This window comes from Loxodonta africana, chromosome X (genome assembly GCF_030014295.1).
Source record: "Loxodonta africana isolate mLoxAfr1 chromosome X, mLoxAfr1.hap2, whole genome shotgun sequence".
NCBI classification, from domain to species: Eukaryota; Metazoa; Chordata; class Mammalia; order Proboscidea; family Elephantidae; genus Loxodonta; species Loxodonta africana.
This window is the reverse complement of record NC_087369.1, coordinates 110092677-110120089: the sequence shown is the minus strand read 5'-3', so window position 1 is coordinate 110120089 and position 27413 is coordinate 110092677. Positions and strand designations below refer to the sequence as shown.

At 37.7% G+C, this 27413-nt stretch overlaps 1 protein-coding gene across 6 annotated transcripts in view; it reads right to left on the bottom strand.

The window, feature by feature from the left end:
• The window catches only part of PCDH11X (protocadherin 11 X-linked), a 799800-nt gene that overhangs the window by 245022 nt on the left and 527365 nt on the right, over positions 1-27413 (bottom strand). For all 6 annotated transcript variants that reach the window (XM_003412695.4, XM_003412698.4, XM_003412697.4 and 3 more), the window contains one exon: positions 5508-5706. In XM_003412695.4, the coding sequence (XP_003412743.3) occupies positions 5508-5706 (199 nt within the window). The remainder of the gene's footprint in view (positions 1-5507; positions 5707-27413) is intronic.

Sequence of the window (27413 nt, the reverse complement as noted above, 5' to 3'; positions counted from 1 at the left end):
TGTATTGCAGAAATGAGTATAGTATCAGAAAAAAAAACAAAGCAAAACACTAACAAATACTTTTTTGAAAGGTGATGAATTTTTACACTTGATACTTCAAGCTCCATTGTTAGACACTAGAGCCCTATGACTTTTTCGGATACAGTGTCTTCTATTTGTGAAATTACCATAGCCAATGAAGAAGACTTAAAAAATTCAGATTGCTAGAAAAGAACATTGTGTTTAGTGAAGTAGAGGACCAATGAAAATAAGGGAAGCCCTCAATGAGATGCATTTACGCAATAGCCACAACAATGGGACAAAACATGCCAAGGATCCTGAAGACAGTGCAGGATCAGGTAACTTTTCCTTCTGTCACACTAGGTCGCCATGAGTCTGAGTGAACTTGACAACAACTAACTACAAGTTCACAAACAGAAGCTTGATTTAAGCCTCTGTAGAAACATTTTATGTTTCACCACCTTTCTTCCAAAGAAACATGGATTTTATCTATGATCAGTCAAATTACAATACGGTCAGCAGATAGGTATAAATTTAGAAGTATTTGCCATTTTCTCTCCAAGGTGTCCACAGTAAGAAAGCACACTATATTCTCTGAGGAAAAAAAAAAAAATACATGTGCTGACTCCATATTAGTTCAGAAATCTATACAATTCAACGTGGTAGACATTTGCTAATTATTTCTATGTGTCTAAAAATTTAAAATAAGTAGCAATGAACATGCAGCCATAAATAGTTTGGCATATCTGATGGTTAAGGTTGGGTGTCAACTTGGCTGGGCCATGATTCTCAGTAGTTTGGCAGTTATGTAATGATGTGGTTTGGCAGTTATGTAATGACATAGTTTGGAAGTTGTGTAATGATGTAGCTATCCTGCATTTTGTTATATAATGTAATAACTTCCATGATGTGATCAGATATATGGGGAGTTTCCTGGGAGGTGTGGCTTGCATCCAATATCTATGGATATTCTGGCAAAGCTTGCTGGCTTTTGCTCACTCTGGACCCTGCACCCATCTCATCATCATCTGACCTCCAGTTCTTGGAACTTGAGCCACTGGCCTGCCATATTGCTTGCCGGTCTTGGGGTTCATCAGTTTCTGCAGCCTGTGAGCCATCAACCTACCATCTTACCTGACGATATTGGATTCATCAGCCTCCACGGTCTGTGAGCCAGCAACCTGCTGTCTGGCCTGTGAATCTTGGGTTCATTAGTCCCTGCAGCTATGTGAGTCAGTAGAAGCCTCCAGCCTGACACCTGACCCACAGACTCTGGACTTGCCACCCTCTACAAGAGTTTGAGCCGTTTCCTTGAGATAAATCTATCTCTTTGTCTCTCTCCATAAGTACATATGTATAAATATATATAAATATAATATATATATATGGAACCATAATGGCACAGTGACTAAGAGCTTGGCTACTAACTGAAAGGTCAGCAGTTTGAGTCTAACAGCCACTCCTTGGAAACCCTATGGGGCAGTTCTATTCGGTCCTGCAAGGTTGCTATGAGTTGGCATCCACTCGATGGCAATGGGTTTGGTTTCTGGTATAATGCATACATATATATATATATATATATATATATATATAATCTTTCACTGGTTTGGCTTCTCTAGAGGACCCAGCCTAAGACAGCATGTTTAGAGTAGTTCTGAGAGGCTCACTCAGGCCCCAGATCTCACACATAACACTGTAACTTGATATGTAAAATGCCCAACAGTACAGTCACACTCTCTTTACTAGGACCACACACCGTGTGTCTCAGTGAATGTATCTCCAGAAGATCTTCTGAAAACGCAAAGACATCACCTATTACAGTATGCACAGTAACTTGATAATGATGTTTATGGGCTGAGCTTCTGTCTGTTGCTGTGTTTAACCAAATTATTGATCTTCAAAGAGCAGGGTCCATTGGAAACGGTACGCACAGTTTGATCGGAGGTATGGTAGGATTAAAGATCTAGAATACAGTCTGTTTTCCAAGGAAGACAGAAGTACACAGAATAGCATTAATTGATCCTCATACCAAAGGCTAAAGTCAGGGGATTGCAATTGTGACATTTAAGAATTCACAAAGCCTTAAAATGGAATGAGGCAGGATGTTTCATTCAACTTGTAGCATGAAAGGGAAATAACTGGATTTAGTTTGCTTGTTTCTTCTTTATCTTAAAAAGGAAAGTTAATATTCTCGGCAAAAGACTCAAGAGAATTGATTGCATAATTTCTTCATCCAATCAGCAGATTTTTATCAACCAGGGAACTATATTTTTAAAGTAGTATTAATAAATTCCTCTAGCAAATTTTGGGGCAAATCTTATTCATAAAAGTTGTATTTCTATGTGTTTTTATGAAGTTAAAAGAAATGTTCAGAACTATGTACTATTTCAGGCAATTCATTAGCAGAAAAGAAAGTAGATTGCAGATGTAATAGTACATTTCAAAAAATGAAATGGCAACAGAATAAATTAATTCTATTGCTTAAGGACAGCATTTACTTCCACTAACAGTTTACATTCCTATTTGTGGTGCTACTGACTAACACTGCCCAGTTTACTGGCATCTGCTCCATATCACAAAAACCATTATTGCATGCTATTTCAGAGCTATAGAGTTTCTTTCTGAAGAGTCAAAGTACCTTACCAACAGTATTAGCCCAAAGAGATTATTCTGCTATGGCAATTTCTGCATCTGTTATTTTTTTCTTATTAATCAAAGCAAAACACACGCACACATATGAGTATATACTATTTTAAATATTTCACTAGTGTGCCATATTAAGATAATAGGACCTACTTTACATGAACTACTGCGCTTCTCGTAAGTGTAGAAAAGATCTATTACTGTCCAAAATAGAACACCTAACCAAAAAATCATCTTGGAACGTGGCTTAAAGGTAGGTTTCAGTTAACAGGAGGTTGTTAATATTATCCCTAGTAATAATAATCATTAAATATTGATCAAAAATATTGTTAAACTTCATACATAAATGGACATTTGTTTTTAATTATCTCTACCTTTGCATAAGTATATTAGAATATCGAGTACCAAACTGTATTATTTGTATTATTATCGCAATATTAACATAAAGCCTAATTAATGAAGAAATTTGTTAATTCGGAGTTGTGATTGCTTCATCTTGTAGAGTAGTTATGAACAAAATATTTAATACTCAAAATAGGGGTTTTAACACAGTTACAGAAGAATCTTTAGTCCCTAGCAAAACCAAGCTTTGAAAAAGTCCTTAGGTATGTTACCTAATACCTTGTCATTAACATTTTATAATACAGTTTTCACTATGCCTAAAAGCAGGTCCTGTAAATAACTCTGTGCTTGAATATTTTGTTAAACAACCACTTATTACCAGATATAATTGGAAGCAACAAAACCATATATAAATTTAAATGTTTCATAATTTCTAATAATGCATACTGATTCTTTCCCTATTACTATCAATAATATTCTATCCTAGTCCCATTCAGCTTGAAAGCTTATTTCAGAGTTAGCTTATTTCAGCATTAGATCTACACTGTGGATGCTAAGAAATGGGCTTAGTAACCCATCTCCTACGCAAAGGAATCCATTATTTCCAGTTTATAAAAAAGGTGTTTAGTTCATCTCTGTATTGTTATCTGTTTACAGAGCCATGTTAGATCTACAATCAAAATGATTATTTATGAAGTAAAAAAATACCATGGATACCTTTGAGTAAATGCATATTTGTTACGTATGACCTTACACTTACTAGAGATTGAGTTCATTGTAGCAACATATATAATCACAACTATGTATTTCTACCAGGAGCCATTGTCGTGTTACATATTTCATACTTTTACACATATAACACTCACCTCCTATGTTTGTTTGACAACCATGCCCTCCCCCTGCAAGATATTTTCATAAGTGTTGCTGCACCAATTTTTTACATGTTGCTGTTAAAAAAAAAAAATTAGCACAGCACGCATGCAAAAATACCTCGCAGGGGTAGGTGTGGTTGGAAACTGTAGAAAGCATGAGTTATTTGCCTAAAAATATGGTAATATATCAAAGGTAGATTACTTATGGATGTTACAGGAGAATTTGTCATCCTCAGAAAAATGTTGATTATATATTGTAAGTATAAAATTAAAAATGGAGGCAGCAGGTTTAGCATTTTTCTGAACTTGATGATTCAAAAGACTAATATTTTTATATCGAAAACACCTTTAATAGCCAATGTCTACACCAGTAGAGAGAAAAAAGCTGAAGTTTTAAAGTCATTGGTTCTGTATTTTTAGCCTGAGACTTAAATCTAGATGTTCAATCAGTCCATTTCCCTCTTTTCCGAAGTTTCAAAAATAGAGGATTAAAATACAATGATGGGAAGCCATTTTGTTCTAAAGCCTAGATGCTTTATTTAAATTATATATCCATACTATCCATAATGCTCAAAACAGCCTTTCAAAATTTCTATTTTATATTAATTTATTTTATATGTTTATTCTTGTTACTTGACTCCTTAGTTCATATCTTTTTTTTATAACTGCGACTCTTCTCTATAGCATATATGGTATACTCTGTTATACATACACACTTTTATGTATGTAATATATATAAAAAACCTACCTGGAGCAAATTATAGCTTCTTGGATTTGAAAAAATCTTCCAAAAATGTATACCTTATCAAATTTTGCATTTCCAGCAATTATAATAGAAGGCAGGAATGTTCAATACATGTTCAAGATCATAAATTAAATGAAGTTCTCTATTTAATATCAACTTTATGGTCCTTCTTAAGAGTTCAACATCTTTGGATTTTGCAAAAGGTAGTCGTCATGCCTACTATCTAGAAATAAAACCTGAATATCTTTCTAAACAGTAAAATGGCACAAGGCTTGAGATTTCAGGACATTATGGAAAATCTCACGCCAACATTGGAGTCAGGATCTCTTATTTTCCCAGGAAGGAAATAATTGTTAAAGATTCTCACATTTATTAAAAATGAAAACTAGAAAAAAAGTATGCCAATAAAAATAAATTGGTTTGGCATGGGTGTATATGTGTGTGTGTGTATACAAAAAAATCAACAGTAATAAGTTTCATAATAAATTTCATTCAGAGTAGCTATGACCTACATTTCAAATATTATAAATTGCTGAATATATGCCATTGGCCTAATTTTGAGTTTTTATCTTTTACAAATGTTGTACTACTCACATTAATATAATGAATTTGCCCATGTTATTACACCTTATAAACACAGTACTAAAAAACAAACAAATCCATTCCTGTTAAGTCAATTCTGACTCAGAGTGACTCTATAGGACAGAGTAGAACTGCCCCATAGAGTTTCCAAGGCATAAACTTTACAGAAGCAGACTGCCACATCTTTCTGCTGCAGAGTGTCTGGTGGGTTCAAACCCCAACCTTTTGGTTAGCAGCCAAGCACTTAACCACTGCACCACCAGGACTCCCTTGTAAACACAGCAGACTCATTTACATCGGGGAACTAGGGAGAGATCACTTACTAGTTTCAGGATCAGAGTTGCCATCCCCTTCAGTACGGTTATAGGGTGCAGCATGATCAAAGTACTCCTCCTGAGGATATCCAAGGGGCAGGGCATGTGATGTGCTGGGAAGGCTGCCTGCATCATGGTCTCCCAGCCCACCATCACTGCTGCTTTCCTGAGAGCCTTCTGGTAGATGAAATGTGACATGGCGCTGGGGCTGAAAGGAAGAAAGAAAATCACAGGGTCTCAGCTATGATCTGAATAATTGTTTAATGCATCCAATTTAGAAAATGTATTAATTCAGCTATCTGGTGATCCACATTATCTTGAGTTGTGAACAATTTCCAGCTGTTGTGAACAGGCAGCTTTGTGTTCCAACCTCTTTTACCTGGCAGCAGAGTGGCTTCTATTATATTTTCAAACAGGGCACATACTGATGCAGAATGAAAGTCAACTTATTCTAAAGCAGGAGGCTGTCAGATATTATAGGCGTATGGACACATTGGAAATTCTGACGATTATTTGAACAAGAATTTATTTAGCTATCATTTGACAATAATTGATTTTTGCAGTAATAAGCATGGACAAATATAACAAAAGGTGGTTGCTGTATCTTTAAAATCTTAGTGGGCTGAAAAATAAATAACACAAATTTATTCAATCATGTAGTCTTAGAATATTAGAAGTACAAATCATCTTTCAGAAGAATCTTAGGGGCAAGATTTTGAGTTGGAATTAATGAAAATTGATTCTACTTTCTAAAAAAACAAAAAATAGATGGTATGGATAGCATTTGATAGTAATTATAATAGCAACTATAGGTAATACACTTAAATAGTAATTATAACAGAATACAAATATATATATACAAATCAAAATATAAAGATGAAGCATTTGGTTTCTAAAAACATGAGGTTTCTGACATCTAGTAAGGGAGATATATCTGCCAGACGCAGCAGTATTTTTGTTTCCATCAGTACTATATTTAGTAGCTAGTCTTGAAAGATAGCTTCTGCAATGGATCATGCCCTTTGGTATTCAGACTCTTACATAGTCTCCTCACCCAGTTGGAATATAGGCTGATTTTCTGCAACCAAGCTTTGCAGCATCTGCCTTATTCCTTGGAACATTCACTCTGAGGGTAACCAGCTACACTGAGAGAACTCTGACTACTGAGAGACTGCCATGCTATAAGGAAACTCAAGCTATCCATGTGGAAAGACTGCAGACAAAGAGAAAACAATACATAGAAACGATCTGGTTCTTCCAGCCTCCCCAGTTCAGGTGCCAGAAGAACTCCAAACTCCTGACCCACAAAAGGATAAATTTATTGGGTTGTCATTTTAAGCTCCACTGTTTAGGGATGTTTTGCTAGCTAGCAATAGATCAAGAATAAAAACACTAAACTACTGGCAGCATAAAAAAAAATGTAGCTTAGAGATAATAATTTAAGAGGTTCCATTTATATACATCAAAATTAGGTACCTAGTCATTCCCATGATAGAATGCATATACTTTTGTAAATTCTGTTTTGATAGTCAACCATTTCTTCAGCTGGAGATATGAAAACATTTGAATAGCAAATTTCAATCTAATAATAAAATATAATGTGGAAATAAGATAAAAAAAAAAAAACCCATTTCAGTTGAGTCAATTCTGACTCATAGAGGCCCTACAGGACAGAGTAGAATGGCCCCATAGGGTTTCCAAGGAGCAGCTGGTGGATTTGAACTGTTGACTTTTCCTTAGTAGCTGAGCTCTTAACCACTGCACCAGCAGTAACCACTGCACCACATACGATAGATATATATAATATTTAAATAGCTAACTTGAACCCTCCTAAATTTTATAGTCATTACTTATATATTAAAATATCAATGAAATATGAACAAATGACTAATATATTATATAAAACACAATAGATTCTATATTCTATGGAGTATGTTTATGATTACAGAATCATTCATTTTAATGAAAAAGATTTTGCTGATTTTCTAAATGTAATACTACAGCCAGGCAGGAACCCATTGGGCCTGTTAGAGTGAGTAGTGAGGGTGTTGTTTGGGATAATTCCTAGCAGAATTAGTTGAGCAGGAACTAAGCAGAGTAAAAGAAAAATTTGCTAGAACAGAATAATATTGGAGACCCATAAAAAGTTGTTGCTAAGCTTGACTGATTTATAATGATGACCTTCAGGAGAATAAGTGAGGGAGGTGAGCAAGATCCTATACACTTGCCTTTTTGATACAAGATGTTGTATTTCCTCTCTCTGTGAAATACCCCCTGTTGTCTGGTATATTGCCTTATTGACTGATCTAAGATAATAAAGTTTGGTTCTATATTTCCATGGCCAAGAGGACAATATGTGTATTTGCTACTCATCTAGGAAGCAGACTGATCAAATTGGAAATCCAAAGGTGCCAGGATGTCTTAGTCATCTAGTGCTGCTATAACAGAGATACCACAAGTGGATGGCTTTAACAAAGAGAAATTTATTCTCTCACAGTCTAGTAGGTTACAAGTCCAAATTCAGGTGTCAGCTCCAGGGGAAGGCTTTCCCTGTGGGCTCTGGGGGAAGGTCCTTGCCCTCAATCTTCCCCTGGTCAAGGGCCTTCTCAGGTGCAGGGACCCCATGTCCAAAGGATGTGCTCTGCTCCTGGTGCTGCTTTCTTGGTGGTATGAGGTCCCCAACTCTGTGCTTGCTTCCCCTTCGTTTTATCTCTAGAAAGATAATAGGTGATGCAGGCCACACACCAGGGAAACTCCCTTTACCATGGATCAGGGAGGTGACCTAAGGATGGTGTTACAATCCCACCCTAATCCTCTTAATATAAAATTAAAATCACAAAATGGAGGACAAGCACACATGGCCTAACCAAGTTGATACACACATTTTTGGGAGGACATAATTCAATCCATGACACAGGATTAAAATAAGATGTATTGGTATAAATACGGATAGAAAGCCAAGGGTTTGACCTTAAGTGGAGTTAAGGCAAGAATTTTTAGGGCATGGCCAAGATAGAGAGATCTTTCTCTAAGTAACCAGGAAGAGAGGGGCAAAAATGCTATCTGATGATCAGAACACTTTCACTAGGAAAAGGTAGCGAAAGAATGTGTTTCCATTATAGGTATAAAAGGGAGACATAAAATCCATGTCAGCTACCTAATGAAGCTGCATTATTTTGGGGGAAAGTCTTTCTTAGTTCCAAATCAAACAAGCAGGAGTTAGACGCTGAGAAAATAGGCGAGTCTGTAGACTTACCAGAAATTAAGAAGGAGTATTAGCAAAGACCGAAATTGTTTTGTCTTAGAGCTTTGATATTAATAGATCATCATTGACTACAGATGTTGTCAAAAGTATCATTTTTCCTTAATAAAATAAAGGTAATTATGCACATATTTAATCTGCTACTTCAATGCTATTTTACTTTAACAACAAACTCAGCATTTGTTGTTACTCCCAAGAAGAAACACATCTTAAAATTATATAAGGAAGTATAATTTTTTCTGTTTGATCTGCACAGCTTCCAAAGATAACTCTTTAGTGGAACTTTAACAGTCAGTAAAACACTAGAAAACAGTAGGTATGCAACTCAATGTGTTGAACTGAATGCTGGGTACAGGACTAATCTTACATCTGTTTGGAGTACTTGTTCAATCTGAGTATGTGATTTCAATATAAAATATGCATAGAAAACTTTTAATAACTCAAAAACTACCCAAATAAATTGACAACTTACTGACTGACGCTAAGGATAACTAAATAGCCAATTTGTCAGATAGCTTTGTTGTTGTTGTTAGGTGCCGTCGAGTCGGTTCTGACCCATAGTGACCCTATGCGCAACAGAAAGAAACACTGCCCAGTCCTGAGCCATCCTTACAATCGTTGTTATGCTTGAGCCCATTGTTGCAGCCACTGTGTCAGTCCACCTTGTTGAGGGTCTTCCTCTTTTCTGCTGACCCTGTACTCTGCCAAGCATGATGTCCTTCTCCATGGACTGATCCCTCCTGACAACATGTCCAAAGTATGTAAGACGCAGTCTCGCCATCCTTGCCTCTAAGGAACATTCTGGTTGTACTTCTTCCAAGACAGATTTGTTCTTTCTTTTGGCAGTCCATGGTATAGTCAATATTCTTCGCCAACACCACAATTCAAAAGCATCAATTCTTCTTCGGTCTTCCTTATTCTTTGAATAAGGAAGACCCATTGTCAGATAATAGTGGCATAATTTGAAACCATTAGATAAAGATGGAATAATATTAATAAAAGTAGTCTTAAACCAGCAACTGATAGTATCATTGCTATTGCTCTCTATATAAATTGGACATTTGCTGCTAGGAGTGGCCTTTATGAGTGAGTAGATTCAGCCTCCAGATGAACCCTGTTACCCTGTCTTTTTCTGAATATACGAAAAACAAACAAAAAAGTCCATCAAATTGTTTTTCAACCCAAGAGATGAAAAATTTTGGAAATAGATAGTGGTGTTGGCTGCTCAACATGGTGAATGTAATTAATTCCAATAAATCGTCCATTTAAAAATTGTTAACATGGTGAATTTTATGGATATATATTTCCAAAATAAAATTAAGTTAAAAAATATATATGTATATATAGTCAATGTAATGTGCTGTAATGGATTGGATCCTGAAACAGAAAGTCTATCACTGGAAAAACAGAAAATTCAAATAAAGTCTGTGGTTTAGTTAATAGTACTGTATCAATGTTAACTCCTTAGTTTGGACAGATACATAAATACACACGTGGATATAAATATACATGGATATGTTTAAGATATTAACATTAAGGGAATCTGGGCAAAGAGTATATGAGGACTCCATGTTATTTTGTAAGCTCCAAAATTATTTCAATATAAATATAAAATTACTTGAAAATAAAAAGTTTAAAAAAACAAACCAAAATAAATAAATAGCAAAAAACTCTGCCTTCTGAACACATTCCTTTAAATAACATCTCTCTTGTGCTTATACGATTATGCAACCATCAATTTTTTTTGCCTTCCTACAAAACTACATATTTTGCTATGCAATTTCTATACATTGTGTCTTACCATAATATCAAGTACTAAACAGTAATAAAGGTATACACATCGATTTTGTATAATCGAATCACAGATCTCTATGTATAAAAAGGTGAATCATACTGCTGTAACTTTTCTGTTCAAGTCTGTAAACCAGGAAACTCAATAATATAAACTCAAAAAGTTAAAGAAGCTATAGTTACAGTTCTTAATTTCCTTTTTTTAAACAAGAAAGGAAAATTTTTTAATATTCCCGCTTATTTCAGCAATACTCAGCATTCCTACAATAAATATTCCCTGGAAGTGTAAAATATATGTTGTTGTTGTTATTCTTAGTTGTCACTGAGTCAATTCTGACTCACAGCAACCCCATGTGTGCAGAGTAGCTCTGCTCTACCGGATTTTCAAGGCTATGACCATTCAGAAGTGACCTTTCTCCTGAGGCACCTCTGGGTGGATTTGAACAGCCAACCTTTCAGTTAGTAGTTGGATGCTAAAATGTTTGTACTTTCAGGGACTCACATAAAATGTATTACATATTTCATATTTGATCAGGATTTGATACCTAAAGTTCATTAATTCTTTCACCAAATATTTACTGGGAGGCTATTATGTCTGAAAGTGACTTTAACACAGTCCTTTCTGTAAGATAAAAACCGATTTTACCACAGTTTAGTGAACTTAATAATTAATTCATTCAGTAGGTATCACATACCAGCACAGTATTTAGAACAGGTACAGACTTTACCTCATGAAGCTTACTTTTTAATGGGTAGAAGGGAAGAAGGGGAAGAAAAGGAAAAATCCATCACAAAATTAATTACATCTTTAATTACAATAAGGTAAATGCTATGAAGGATAAGAACAAGAAGTTCGACAAGAATATAAGACACCAGCAACGCCAGTAGACCTTCTTGAAGTGTATGTTATGCATTTGGGGAAGGTAAATTTGAAATTAAAATAATATTTTCTTGTCAAATAGATTTGGTAATAAAATTTCATTATAAATTGGGCATCCTAGTTAATGGGCAAATTTTAAATAATTTTAGTAATTTTTTTCAGGCACTTTGGTGTTACAGGATTGCTTTGAGTCAGAATCTACTCAAAGGCAATGGGTTTTTGGTTTGGTGCTAATATGATTAAAAATATTTGTATAATGAGGTCATTGGATCAGAAAAAATATTTCTTCATCTTCACTTTGTATCAGATTCACTCAGAGAGCTTTAAAAAATACAGATGTTTGGGCTTCACCCGCATGAGATGTGGTTTCCTTTAGCTCAGGCAATCTCTAGTTGAGAAGCATTGGTTTGTAAGATTCCCAGATTAACAGCTAGTAGTTTTTTAGTTCCAGTAGTTCCACCTCTAAAGCTATTTATGGCCATGTTCCATAAACACTAAATCTCTTTCTCTGTGTCTTTGTGTGTGTGTGCTGCATATGTGCGTGTGTAATGGGTAGCAAGAACACTGTGGAGAGTGACACTGTATTACATGAATAAACTGCAGTGTACATTCTAGGATTTAAAGCTATTATTTGCTTCAGTAGTTAGTTAATAGGAGCATTACTCAGGGAAATGATATAACTTAAATTTCCTTTCCTATGCTTTTGCCTTTCACTATCTCTCTTTTTTCTCTTAGTCTTTGTATCTACAATCCATGAGGAAAAAAGTAAAACAAAATTTTAGGACTTCTGATCTGATTTCTGCATTTGCACTCATTATCACACAGGCATTTCATCACATTAGAAGGCCTAGAAATATGGATTACCTAGCCTGACAGTCACCCTATAGTTTATTATTAGTACTAAAGAAACTTATGGGGGGGGGGGGCTAAAATAACCATCAAAACTACATTTTTGAAAAGCATAATTTCATAAAAATTGGAAAATTTTATGCTGCTTAAAAGCACTAAATAGTCCTTGTTGTTGCGGTCAGGCGCTGTCCAGTCGGTTCCAACTCAAAGCAACCCTACGTACGACAGAACGAAACACAGGCCAGCCTGGTGACATCCGCACAATCCTCACGATCATTGCTATGTTTGAGTCCATTGTTGTAACCACTGTGTCAATCCTTCTCGTTGAGAGTCTTTCTCTTTTTCACTGAACCTCTACTACCAAGGCACGATGTCCTTCTCCAGGGGCTGATCCCTCCTGATAACATGCCCAAAGTACTTGAGATGAAGTCTCCTCATCCTTGCCTGTAAGGAGCACTCTGGCTGTATTCTTCCAAGAAAGGTTTGTCTATTCTTCTGGCAGTTCATGGTATACTCAACATTCTTTGCCAGCGCCATAATTCAAAGACATCAATTATTCTTTGGTCTTCTTTATTCATTGTCCAGGCTTTGCATACATATAAGGCGACTGAAAACATCATGGATTGGATCAAGCATACCTTAATCCTCAAAGTGACATCTTTGCTTTTTAACACTTTAAGGAGGTCTTTTGCAGTAGATTTGACCAATGCAATGCATCATTTGATTTCTTGACTGTTGCTTCCATGGGCATTGATTGTGAATTCAATTAAAATGAAATCCTTGACAATTTCTATATTTTCTCCATTTATTGTGATGTTGCTTATTGGTCCAGTTTTGAGGATTTTTGCTTACTTTATGTCAAGGCACAATCTATACTGAAGGCTGTAGTCTTTGATCTTCATCAATAAGTGCTTCAGGTCTTCTTTGCTTTCAGCAAACAAGGTTGTGCCATCTGCATATCACAGGTTGTTAGTCTTCCCCCAACCCTGAGCTGCATTCTTCTGCATATAGTCCAGGTTCTTGGATAATTTGCTCAGCATACAGGATGAATAAATATGGTGAAAGGATATAACCCTGACACACACCTTTCCTGATTTTAAACCACACAGTATTTCTTTGTTCTTTTCGAACCACTGCCTCTTGGTCTATGTACGGGTTCTGCACGAGCACAGTTAAGTGTTCTGGAAATCCCATTCTTCACAATGTTATCCATAATTTGTTATGATTCATGCAGTCGAACGCCTTTGCATAGTCAAAAAAACACAGTAAAACATCTTTCTGGTATTCTCTGATTTCAACCAAAATCCACCTGATATCAGCAATGATATCCCTCATTCCATGCTGTCTTCTGAATCTGGCTTGAATTTTTGGCAGTTCCTTGTCTACGTACTGCTGCAACCATCCTTGTATTCTTGCAGATAAGCTAAACTAAAACATTGTCAGTAGTTTGGTGGGTATATAATGAAGTGCTTACCATCAAAATTTATAAAATTAATCTGCAATTTTGACAATGTTCAACAGATTATTCTTCAGGAGTCTTCTTACAACCATCTACTCTATGGGTCAGCAAACTTTTCCTATAAAAGGCTAAATAGTAAACATTTTAGATTTTGTGTGCCATATGGTCTCTGTTGAAGTTATTAAACTCTGCCATTGTAGTGAGAAAGCATCCATATACAGTACTGAAAAAAATTGCATGACTGTGTCCCAATAAAATTGTATTTATTAACATTAAAATTTGAATTTTATATATTTTATGTATCATTACATACTATTTAAAAATTTTTTTCAACCATGTAAAAAATATTCTCTACTAGTGGGCTGTTCAAAAACAGGGAGCAAAAAGAACTCGGCCCAAGGGGCCATAGTTTGCAAATCTCTGATCCAGAAGACTTACTTTCTTGGTCCAGTAATTCTGGATTTTATTTTTCTGTCTCCTAGATGAGATGCTGAGTTAGCTATAGGATAAACCTCATTTTATTCCAAAAATTACGCATAGTTGTCTTAGGCTGGATTCTCTAGAGAAGCAAATCCAGTAAAGCGTATGAATGTATATATAGAGAGAGATTTATATCAAGGAAACAGCTCATGTGATTTTAGCAGTTGGAATGTCCCAGGTCCATGGATAGGGATAGAGGCCTCTTCTAATTCACAGAGCCGCAGAAGCTGGTGAACCCAAGACCGCAGGTCAGAGAGCAGGGCTCCAGTTCACAGACTATGAAGGTTGAGGGATCCCAAGGTTGGCAGGCAAGACTGCAGGGCTTTTCCTGATTCACACAGCTGCAGGGGCTGGTGAACCCATGATCGGCAGGTTGAGGAGCTGGACTCTTGCTTGCAGGCTGTGAGGATTGATGAATCCCAAGATAGACAGATAAGCTGCTAGCTTAAGTCCCAACAACCAGAGGTGAGACAAGAGGCAGCTGCTGGATCCAGAACAAGCCAAAAACCTTGGCAAGGCAAGCAAGAAAGAAGTAGGCAGTGGAGGGTGGAGAGATGAAGGCTGAGGGGCCAGTGTGCCACCACAGGCCATGCTCCCACCCGTACCACTCAGAAGATTCCATCATGGGGGTGATCACATATCAAATTTCAACAGGGACATGACCACAACATTATACAACTGCCAAAACACTGAGAAACATGGCCCAGCCAAAATGACACAGAATCTGAACCATCACAGTAGTTATTAGTATGTTTTCAGTGACTTCTGTTAAAATAAAACATTTATGCCTATAAACCTTTAAAACTGCAAGGCCTGGAAAAATAATAACATTTTAAAATGCTGGAAACATTATACTGTAGAAATTTATCTACAATTTTCTTTTGTATATAACTTGAAGTCAAAATAACAGTGTATATATTAAATATCATTGTATGGAAAATAAACTAGTTTGGCATGAAGCTAATTTACAATTACTTCTACCATAATGCATAGTGGTTTAAGGCACATTTTCATTTCTATTAAGACACAAGTAATATATGTCAAATATATGTATATTATATATACATAATATACATATATATCTTATGCATATATAATACATTTTTACCTTTTAAAGCTTTTTAACAAGCATAGAAAACTCCATGTTCATAGCAATTTTACCAAGTATTAAAATGTCTCAGCTATAGATCATGGAGTGCTGTTTAGTCATCAGTGGCCCAACACCATGATAAAATAGTCTGAAGTTCAATTGTATGTTGGGAATTTTATCCCTTTCTCAATTTACAGTTTGAAAGTTTACAGTCTGAAACACTGTTTTACCTAATTCTACAATCCATACCAGGCAATCAGTTAAATATAGTATTCTATCTCTATATTCAAGGAGACCTGGTGATGCAGTGGTTAAGCACTTGGCTGCTAACCACTACGTTGGTGGTTGGAACCCACCAAATGCTCCACGGGAGAAAGATGTGGCAGTCTGCTTCTGTAAAGATTACAGCCTTGGAAATCCTATGGAGTAGTTCTACTCTGTCCTATAGGGTCGCTATAGGGACACTTTGAGTCAGAATCGACTCATTGGCCATGGGTTCATTTTTGTTTTTTCTCTATATATTCAGTGCATTCACAAGAGACTATATTTCCATATGTGTGATTAACTAGGTGTCTTAGTTATCTAGTGCTGCTGTAATACAAATACCACAAGTATGTGGGTTTAATAAACAGAAATTTATTTTCTCACAGTTTAGGAGGATAGGATTCCAAATTCAGGGTAACAGCTCTAGGAGAAGGCTTTTTCTCTCTGTTGGCTATGGAGGAGGATCCTTGTCTCTTCTGACCTTCTGCTCCTGAGCAATATTCATGTGGCTTAGCATCTCTCTTTCACCATTTCTACTTATTAACTTGCTTTTAATCTCAAAAAAGATTGACTCAAGAAACAGCCTTGTCGGTGGCTTCCAGCCAACATGGCGCTATAGATGGAAGCACCACACTGTCCCTCTACAGCAAAGACGTGAAAAACTAAGTAAAACAGAGACAGGTGTCAATCCTTAAACTCTAAGCATCAAATCAAGAGATAAAGAAATCAGCCAAGCACCGAATGGAATAAGAAACTGACAGAGAAAAGAGAGCGAGGAGAGAGATACTTGGGGAGGTCCCCATCAGCTAATGCAGCACGGATTCAACATTTTGGACTCCTGTTGGAGAGTGGCGGACGGGGAGTACAGGAAAGCGGTTTTATGGAGATACCAGCAGGAGACAGAACATGCAGTAACCAGCAATATGTTTTCCAACTCCCTATTCTTCTCCCCTCTGCTTCTCAGTATCCTCTGCTTCCTGCCGGCCACAGTTTCTTGGCCGAGAAGCACTGGCTTCAGCCCCTTGCCACTTGGATTCACCAATCCACACTGGCTGGCTCCCAGAGTGACATTTGTTTGTTGCTGCTATTGCTTTATTCTGCTTCCTTTGGCTTCTTCTGTGCCTCTCCCTCCTTTCTCTCCAACACCTGGCTCCATGTGGTATCTTTGCTTCTTCTTGAAAGGCTGTGAAGCACCGAACAACTGGGGAACTGCTTCCCAGACCCGCTGCCATGCTGGTGCGATCCCTGAGGATTTTATTTTATTTTGCTTTGTTTTGGTTTGTTTGTTTGTTTTCTTTTTCTTTTGGAGGCTTGGGAGTCCCTTCTAGCCAGGCTGTACTATGTGGCTTGGGAGCCACTTCCCTGGTCTGTACAGGTGCAGTGGTGCTGGGGACATTTCTTTTTTTCTCCTTTTTTTTTTGTCTTCATTTCTTAGTATCTCGGCTCTCTATACTTACCTTTTTTTTCCTGTCTCCTGAATTCCTGGCGCTGTGTGACATCTCTACCCCTTCTAGCCAGTCTGTTCTGCATGGCCTGGGAGCCACTATTCCAGTCTCACAGCAGCACCGGTGAGATCCCTGGAGGCTTTTTTTTTTTTTTTTTTTTGTAATTTTTATCTATCTGTCTGTCATCCATCCATCTCTCTATCATCTCTCTATCTATCTATCATCTATCTATTTTCACTTTTGTTTTTCTCCATTTCTCATCTCTCCACACCAATAGAAAGCTCCCTTAGCACTTTTTTGTTTGTTTTTGGTTCCTGTTTCTCTCTCCTCTCTCTCCTCTCTTTCCCATATCCATCTTACCTCCACACATCACAACCTCCCCCTTCCTAACTGCCTACCTGCACTGTGCACTGAATATCAGACCCCCAAGCAACACAGACTATCAAAACCTGCCCTTCGCTGATGCCCAGGCCACCCAGCTGGCCCTAGTACATGCCACAAACAGCCTATCCCAGCCCCTCCACTTCAGCTGGACCTGCTCTATTGCACCATAGCTGAGCAAATGGCCCTGCCCATTGGGCAAGGAGGTAAAAAGTATTGTGTCCAGGGATGAGCAAACAACAAAGAATGTACAGCCCACCTGCTCAGACATGACCAAATAAAATGAAAAAAAGAAGATGAAATAAACAAATCTACAATCAAGAAACAAAAAAAAATAACTACTGAATGTCCTGAAGACCTGCAGACCATATCAAAAATGACAGGGTAGGGTGGTTCCAGTAGGCATCCAAAATAAAACACCAGCTGACTTTCTAGTAGAAGAAAAGGCACTAGAACTACCTGACAGGGAATTCAAACCTTAATATTCAGAGCACTCCAAGAGTTGAAGCAAAAAGCAGACAAAATGAGGAAAAAAATGGACAAATTTATGGAAAAGGCAGACAAATTCATGGAAAATGCAGGAAAAATGGAAGAATTCAGTAAAATAATATGAGAGCAAAATGCCAAAATAAATTCACAACCAGAAATCCTACAAAAACAACTAGATGTCCAAAAGATAAACAACAGGATTTCAGAAATGGACAGTGTCATAAAAGGGATGAGGAGCAGGACTGAAACAATGGAAGACAGGATCAGCAAAGGTGAAAGCAAACACTTGGATATTACTCTGTTGAGGAAAAATCACAAAAAAACAATGCAGAAAATGAAGAAGCCCTGAGAATAACGTGGGATACAATCAAAAGTGAAAAATTGCGAGTAAACAAAGTTCCAAAACAGGGGGAGAAAACAAAAAACACAAAAAAGAGGAACACTGAAGAATTATTGACAGAAAACTTCCCTAATATCGTGAAAGATGAAAAGCTGACCATCCAAGAAGCTCAATGAACCCTGTATAGGATAGACTCCAAAAGAAAACCACCGAGGCATATCATAATCACACTCACTAAAACCAAAGAAAGAATCTTGAGAGCAGCTTGGAAAAAATGAAAAGTCACATACAGGGAGAAACAATAAGACTAAGCTCTGATTATTCAGCAGACACCTTGCAGGCAAGAAGGCAATGGGATGACCTTGAAAGAAAAAAAAAATGACAACGAATAATATATCCTACAAAGCTCTCATTTAAATATGATGGTGAAATTAGAATATTTCCAGATAAACAGAAATTAAAGGAATATGTAAAAACCAAACCAAACTTACAAGAATTTTTAAAGGGAGTTCTTTGATCTGAAGAACAAACAACATCAGAACACAGCCTGAAACTAGGCCATAAGATTGCACGAGCCAGATACAAACCTAGGAAATGAACTCTCAAGGACTACCCAAAACCAAAAGAATGACAACACTAACCAGAGAGATTAATCTACAAATGAAAACAAGATCAGAAAAATAAAAGAGGGAACAAATGGTGTAGGTATAGAACTTTCTAATGGAGAGGAAGGCAAGGCAATAACAAGTAATAATATACTGGTTCAAACCTAGGAAGATAAGGGTAAATTTCAAGGTAACCACAAAGAAAGTTAACAAACCTGATCATCAAATAAAGAAGAAAAACATAAAGTCTCAATAAAAGCAAAATCTACAAAAATAAAAGAAATGAAAAAGAAGTCCACAAACAAAAGGAACTCAGCACAGGAGAATAAGAGGAACAAAGAAAACTTCAGCACCACAAAAAAAAGCACTACAAAATGACAGCAATAAATTCACACCTATCAATAATTACACTGAATGTAAACGGCCTAAATGTGCCCATAAAGAGACACAGAGTGACAGAATGGATAAAAAACAAAACAAAACAGAATCCATCCATATGTTGTCTACAAGAGACATACCTTAGAAAAAAAGATGTAAATTTATTAAAAATCAAAGGATGGAAAAAATATACCAAGTAAATAGCTACCTAAAAAAGCAGGAGTGGCAATACTAATCTCAGATAAAATAGACCTTAAAACAAAATCCACCATGAAAGACAAAGAAAGGCACTATATAACGATTAAAGGGATGGTCCATCATGAAGACATAAACATAATAAACATCTACACACACAACGGCAGAGTTCCAAAATACAGAAAACAAACTAACAGCACTGAAAACAAAAATTGACAGTCCCACAATAATAGTAGGAGGCTTCATTCAACACACCACTCTTGGTAAAGGATGGAACATCTAGAAAGAAACTCAACAAAGATTCAGAAGAGCTAAAGGACTCAATCACCCAACTTGACCACATAGACATATATAGAACACTTCACCCAACAGCTGCAAAGTGCACATTCTTTTTCAACACACATGGAATGTTCTCCAGAAAAGATCACATCTTAGGCCACAGAGCAAACCTCAACAAAATCCAAAACATTAAGATAATACACAGTGTCTTCTCTGACCACAATGCCATCAAGGTAGAAATTAACAACAGGAAAAGTAAGGAAAAAAAAAAAAAGTACAAGGAAACTGAATAACACCCTGCTTAAAAACCACTGGGTAATACAAAAAAATCAGACATGGAAGCAAAAAATTCCCAGAATCAAACAATAACAAAAACACGCCATACCAAAACCTTTGGGACACAGCAAAGGCAGTCCTCAGAGGTCAATTTGTAGCAATAGATGCACGCATCAAAAAGAAGAAAGGGACAAAATTAAAATATTAGCTACACAACTTGAACAAATAGAAAGAGAACAGCAAAAGAAGATTTCAGCCATCAGAAGAAAGGAAATAATAAGGATTAGAGTGGAAACAAATGACATAGAGAATAGAAAAACAATAGAAAGAATCAACAAAACCAAAAGTAGGTTCTTTGAAAGGATCAACAAAGTTGAAATACCACTGGCCAATTTGACAGAAAACAGGAGAGGATGCAAATAACCCAAATAAGAAATGAAATGAGGGACATTACCACAGATCCAACTGAAATAAAAAGGATCATAACAGAGTATTATGAAAAACTCTACTCCAACAAATTTAAAACCTACAGGAAATGGTCAAATTATAGAAACACACTACTACCCAAACTAACACAAAATGATGTTGAAAATCTGAACAGAACCATAACAAGAGAAGAGATAGATAGGGTAAAAAAAAAAAAAAAAATTCCCAACAACAACAAAAAACCCTGGCCCAGACGGCTTCACTAGAGAATTCTACCAAACATTTAGAGAAGAGCTTACACCAGTACTAATCAAACTGTTACAGAACATAGAAAAGGAAGTGATACCTCTGAATTCATTCTATGAAGGCATAACCCTGATATCAAAACCAGGCAAGGACACCACAAAAAAAATTACAGACCGGTATCTCTCATGAATATAATGCAAAAATTCCCAACAAAATTCCAGTCAATAGAATTCAGCATCATATCAAAAAAGTAATACACCACAACCAAGTAGGATTCATACCAGGTATGCAAGGATGGTTCGATATTAGAAAATCAATCAATGTAATCTACCATATAAATAAAAGTAGAGAAAAGAATCACATGATCATCTCAATCAAAGCAGAAAAGGCTTTCGACAGAGTCCATCACCCATTCCTGATAAAAATTCTCAATAAACTAGGTATAGAAGGGAAATTTCTCAACATAATAAAGGGCATGTATGCAAAAGCAATGGCGAACATCATTCTTAATGGAGAGAGGCTGAAAAAATTCCCCTTGAGAACAGGAACAAGACAAGGATGCCCTTTATCACCCTCCTATTTAACATTGTGCTGGAAGTCCTAGCTAGAGCAATAAGGCAAGAAGAAGTAAAAAAAAAAAAAAAAAAAAAAAAAAGGGCATCCAAATTGGTAACAAAGAAGTTAAACTGTTCCTATTTGCAGATGATATGATACTATACATAGAAAACCCAAAAGACTCCACAAGAAAGCTATTGGAACTAAAAGAAAGATTCAGCAGAGCAGCAGGATACAAGATAAACATACAAAAATCATTTGGATTCTTATATGCCAATAAAAAGAACAATGAAATGGAAATCAGGAAAACAATACCATTTATAATAAAAAAAAAAAATTCATAGGAATAAATCTAACTGGGAATGTAAAAGAAACATACAAAGAAAACTACAAAACACTACTGCAAGAAACCAAGATATCTACATAAACAGAAAAACATACCATGCTCATGGATAGGTAGACTCAACATGGTGAAAATGACAATTCTACCCAAAACTGTTTACAAAGACAATGCAATCCCGATCCAAATCCTGGTAACATTCTTTAAGGAGATGAAAAAAACTAATCATTAACTTTATATGGAAAGGGAAGAAGCCCCAAATGACTGAAGCATTATTGAAGAAGAAGAATAAAGTAGGAGGACTCACATTACCTGACTTCAGAATGCACTATACAGCTACGGTAGTCAAAATTGCTTGGTGCTAGTACAATACATACATTGACCAATGGAACACAATTAAGAACCCAGATGTAAATTCATCCACCTACGGTCACCTGATCTTCAACAAGGCCCAAAATCTATCAAACAGGGAAAAGACAGTCTTTTTAACAAATGGTGCTGGCAAAACTAGATGTCCATCTACAAAAAAATGCCTCACACCATATACAAAAACTAACTCAAAATGGATCAAAGACCTAAATATAAAGCCAAAAACTATAAAGTTCATAGAAGAAAAAATAGGATCTACTCTAGAAGCCCTAAGACAGGCTACAGGATTTTAACAGGATACAGACCATAAGGAAAAACACACAAACTCCAGAAGATAAGCTAGATAACTGGGATTTTCTAAAAATTAAACACTTATGCTCATCAAAAGACTTCACCAAAAGAGTAAAAAGGGAAGCTACAGAGTGAGAAAAAAAATTTGGCTATTACAAATCAAAGTTCTGATCTCTAAAATCTACAAGAAAATCCAACACATCTACAACAAAAAGACAATCCAATTTAAAAAAACAGGCAAAAGAACAGACACTTCACCAAAGAAGACATTCAAGTAGCCGACAGACAAGTGAGGAAATGCTTGCAATAACTAGCCATAGCCATTAGAGAAGTGCAAATTAAAACCACAACAAGATACCATCTCACCCTGGTATTACTGGCAAGAATCAAAAAAACAGGAGATAACAAACTTTGGAGAGGCGGTGTGGATATTGGAATTCTTATGCACTGCTGGTGAGAATGCAAAATGATACAACCATTTTGGAAAATAACATGGCGCTTCGTTAGAAAGCTAATATTAGAAATACCATATGACCCAGCAATCCCACTGCTAGGAATATGTCCTAGGGAAATAAGAGCTGTCACACAAATAGATATATGCACACCTATGTTCATTGTAGCATTGTTCAAATAGCAAAAAGATGGAAACAACCTACATGCCCATCAACAGTTGAATGGATAAACAAACTATGGTACATACACACAATGGAGTATTATGCAATGATAAAGAACAATGATGAACCTGTGAAGCATCTCATAATGCAGATGAATCTGGAGGGCACTATGCTGAGTGAAATAAGTCAATCACAAAAAAATATTGTATGAGAACACTACTGTAAAAACTCATGAAAACGTTTACACACAAAAAGAAACAATCTGATGTTTACGAGGGAGGGGAGTGATGGGAATGGAAGAACACTAAATACACAATAGATAAGTTGTGACTTTGGTGAAGGGTAATACAGTACACAAAACTGGAGAAGCCAGCACAACTTGTACAAGGCAAGCTCATGGAAGCCCCATAGACATGTCCAAACTCCCTGAGGGACCAAATTGCTGGGCTGAGGGCTGTGGGGACCATGGTCTTAGGGAATATCTAGCTCAATTGGCATAATATATTTTATAAAGAAAATGTCCTACATTCTACTTTGGTGAGTAGCATCTGGGGTCTTAAAAACCTGTGAGCGGCCTTCTAAGATACAACACTGATCTTACCCCTTTGGGAACAAGAGAGAATGAAGAAAACTAAAGATGCAAGGGAAAGATTAGTCCTAAGGACTAACAGACCACATCTACCACAGCCTCTGCCAGACTGAGTCCAGTATAACTAGATGGTGCCCAGCTACTCCCACTGACTGCCCTGACAGGGATCACAATAGAGGGTTCCAGACAGAGCTGGAGGAAAATGTGGAACAAAATGCTAACTCACAAAAAACCCAGACTTACTCGTCTGACAGAGACTGGAGACACCCCAAGAGTATGGCCATTGCACACCCTTTTAGCTCGGTAATGAAGTCACTCCTGAGGTTCACCCTTCAGCCGAAGATTAGACAGGCCCATAAAACAGAACAAGACTAAAGGGGCACTCCAGCCCAGGGCCAAGGACTAGAAAGCAGAAGAGAACAGAAAAGCTGGTAAAAGGGAACCTAAGTTCGAGAAGGGAGAGTGTTGACGTGTCATGGAAGTTGTTATCCAAGGTCATAAAACAATATGTGTACTAACTGTTCAATGAGAAGCTAGTTTGTTCTGTAAACCTTCATCTAAAATACAATTTAAAAAAGGAAAAAACACCCTTGTCTTTGGTACCTAGTGCTGATATAACAGAAATACCACAAGTGGATGCTTTTAACAAAGACAAGTTTATTTTCTCACAATCTAGTAGGCTAGAAGTCCAAATTCAGGGCATCAACTCCAGAGGAAGACTTCTCTTTTTTGGCTCTGGAGGAAGGTCCTTGTCATCAGTCTTCCCCTGGACTAGGAGCTTCTCCCCCCAGGAACCCTGGGTGCAAGGGACACACTCTGCTCCCAGAGGTGCTTTCTTGGTTGTATGAGGTCCCCCATTCTCTGCTGGCTTCCCTTTCCTTTTATCTCTTGTAAGACAAAAGGTGGTGCAAGCCACACCCCAGGGAAACTCCCATTACATTGGATAAGGGATGTGACCTGAGCAAAGGTGTTCCATCCTATCCTAATGCTCTTTAACCACAGGCAGAAATTATGAATTATAACACATAGGAAAATGACAAAATGGAGGAAACCCACACAATACTGGAAATCATGGCCTAACCACATTGACACATAGTTTGGGGGGACACAATTCAATGAATGACATTCCTCCCTTTGGCTGGCAAAAATTCATGTCCTTGCCACATGTAGAACATTCATCCCGTCATATCATAGCAAAAGCCTTAAAACAATTCAAGTCCAAATTCCAAAAATTCCTCTTTATCTGTGAAATCTAGAATATAAGTTATCTGCTTCCAAAACACAATGGCAAAATAGGCACAAGCTAGACATTTCCATTACATACAGGAGAAATTGGAGGGAAATAAGGCATAACAAGCACCAAGCAAGTCAGCAGAACACATTACATTAGCCCTGAAGGCTTTGAAAATAATCCTCTGTTCCCTGAGATCATTTAGACAATAGCCCTGCCCTCCAGACTCTAGGTATTGGCCACACTCTAGGCCCTCAGCCCTGGGCTTCAGCTCCACCTTCCAGGCCCACTGGGGCAGCAACTCTGCTCCCTCAGCTTTAGGCACACCATTCTCCCAGTCTGTTTGAGTGGTGACTCCACCCTTAGAAACAACAGAGGCCGTGGCTCCACCCTTTGAAATCCCAGAGGTTGTGGCCATACCTTTTGAGACTGAGGAGCTCAGCTCCCTGTGTTCCTTGGCCTCTCGGCCCTCGGACCTCATATCCACATCTGCCCTACTGGGGCAAGTGTTCCAAAGCTCAGTAGCTCCACCAATAAGTGCCCAGAGGCACCCCACTCTACCAGGAAACCTCCTGCACACAGGCGCTCAGCTCTCTTGGTCTGTAGCTCAGCTCCAGTGCTGTCTGGCACTGGTCTCCTGGTTCTGCTGCTGCCGGTTCACTGCAGCTGCGGGTCCTCTGCTGCTGTGAATCCTCTGCTGCTGTTTCTTATCCCGTGCACCTTCTCCCATGTTAACAGTTTTCCTCACTGCCTTCTGAGTCTTCTATGCATTCACAGTTTCAAAACCACTTTCACATTTTAGATATCTGTTAGAGCAGCACCCCACTCTCTCGGTACCAAATTTGTCTAGTTATCTAGTGCTGCTATAACAAAAATACCACAAGTAGATGGCTTTAACAAAGAGTAATTTAATATCTCACAGTCTAGTAAGCTAGAAGACCATTTCAGGGCATAAACTCCAGGGAATGGCTTTGTCTCTCTCTCAGATCTGGAGGAAGGTCCTTGTCGTCAATCTTCCCCTGGACTAGAAGCTTCTTCTCAAAGGAACCCAGGTCCAAAGGATGCACTCTTCTTCCAGTACTGTTTTCTTGGTGGTATGAGGTCATAACTTTCTGTTTGCTTCCCTTTTTTTAATCTCTTGTAAGATAAAAGGTGGTGCAGGCCACACCCCAGGGAAGCACCCTTTATGCTGGATCAGGGATGTAACCTGAGTAAGGGTGTTACATCCCACCCTAATCCTTTTTAACCACAGGCAGGGATTATGATTTATAACACTAGGAAAATCACGAAATGGAGAACAACCACACATTACTGGGAATCATGGCCTAACCAAGTTGACACATATTTCGGGGGGACAAAATTGACAACTCTACACTAATCCTGTCTCATTAACATAACAAAGACAACCCATTCCAAAATGGGATTATAAATACAGACGTAGAGGTTAGCATTTACAATACCTATTTTGGGAGGACACAGTTCAATCAATAACATTCTACTTTTTGGCACCCCAAAATTCACGTCCTTGCCACATGCAAAACACATTCACCCCATCACATCATCCCAAAAGTCTTAAATTAACTCCAAGTCCAAAATCTCGTCTTCTGAATCATCTAAAACTATGTGTGAGACTTTAGGCATATTCCATCCTGGGGAAAAATTACTTTTCATCTGTGAACCTGTGAAATCTAGGCTACAAGTTATCTGTTTCCATAGTACAATAGTGGAGCAGGCACAAGGTAGACATTTCCATTACAAATGGAAGAAATTGGAGGGAAAGAAGGAATAATGGGCACCAAAACAATCCAAAGCCCAACAGAACAAATTACATTAGCTCTCAAGACTTGAAAATAATCCTCTCTGAGACCATCTGGGCAATGGCCCCGCCCTCCTGACCCTGGATGTTGGCCACATCCTCTGGATTCTGGGTGGAGGCCCCTTGGCCCTGGGCTTCGGCTCCACCTTCCAGCCTCCTTAAGTTTTAGGTGGCTCCATTCTCCTAGGCCATCTGTGGGGCCACCTTAAACCTTCGGCTTTGACATGCCCCCTTCTTCTGCCCTTTGGGCCTGGTAGTCCCACCTCTTCAACTTTGGGCAGCAGTCCCATCCTCCTGGTATAACTGAAGACAGCCCACACTCTGGAACCAAGTTGGTCATGATCTGACTCTGAAACCTTGGGGATTGTGGCCCCACTTTTGAGATCCAGGAGACCATAACCCTACCCTTTGAAACCAAAAAGGCCTCACTTCCTATGCTCTTTCAAACAGTTCTGGTGATGTCTGAGTTGCTCCAGGGATTGTCCTTTTCTTTTCTTGGAGGACAACAGATGTAGCTTCTTTGGCCTATTTCCTGCCTGTAGAATTCCAAGAGAGAGAAGGGATTCTTTCCTTTCATTCTTTCTCTGTTCCCTTCAGTCTAAGCTGATAGGTTTTCTGCTGTGGTACTTGGTTAGCTCCATCAGTTGCAGGCTTAATCTATTTAGCAAAAATTGTGTAGCCACATCCCTAGAGAAAATTCTAGGACACGTGTCCTTAGTTTGTACAACAGAATTTTCCAAATCTTTAAGTCCCGTTTTCATTTTGTACAGCTCTTTTTTTAAGTCTATCTCTTTCCTCTAATATTTTACTATAAGTGGCAAGGAGAAACTACATGGCCGCTTTAAGATCTTGCTTATAAATCTTCTCAGCCAGATATCCAAGTTCATCACCTATAAGTTCTACCTTCCACCAAACATTTGAACATAATTCAGAAAAGTTCTTTGCCACTGCATAAAAAGTATTGCCCTTCCTCCA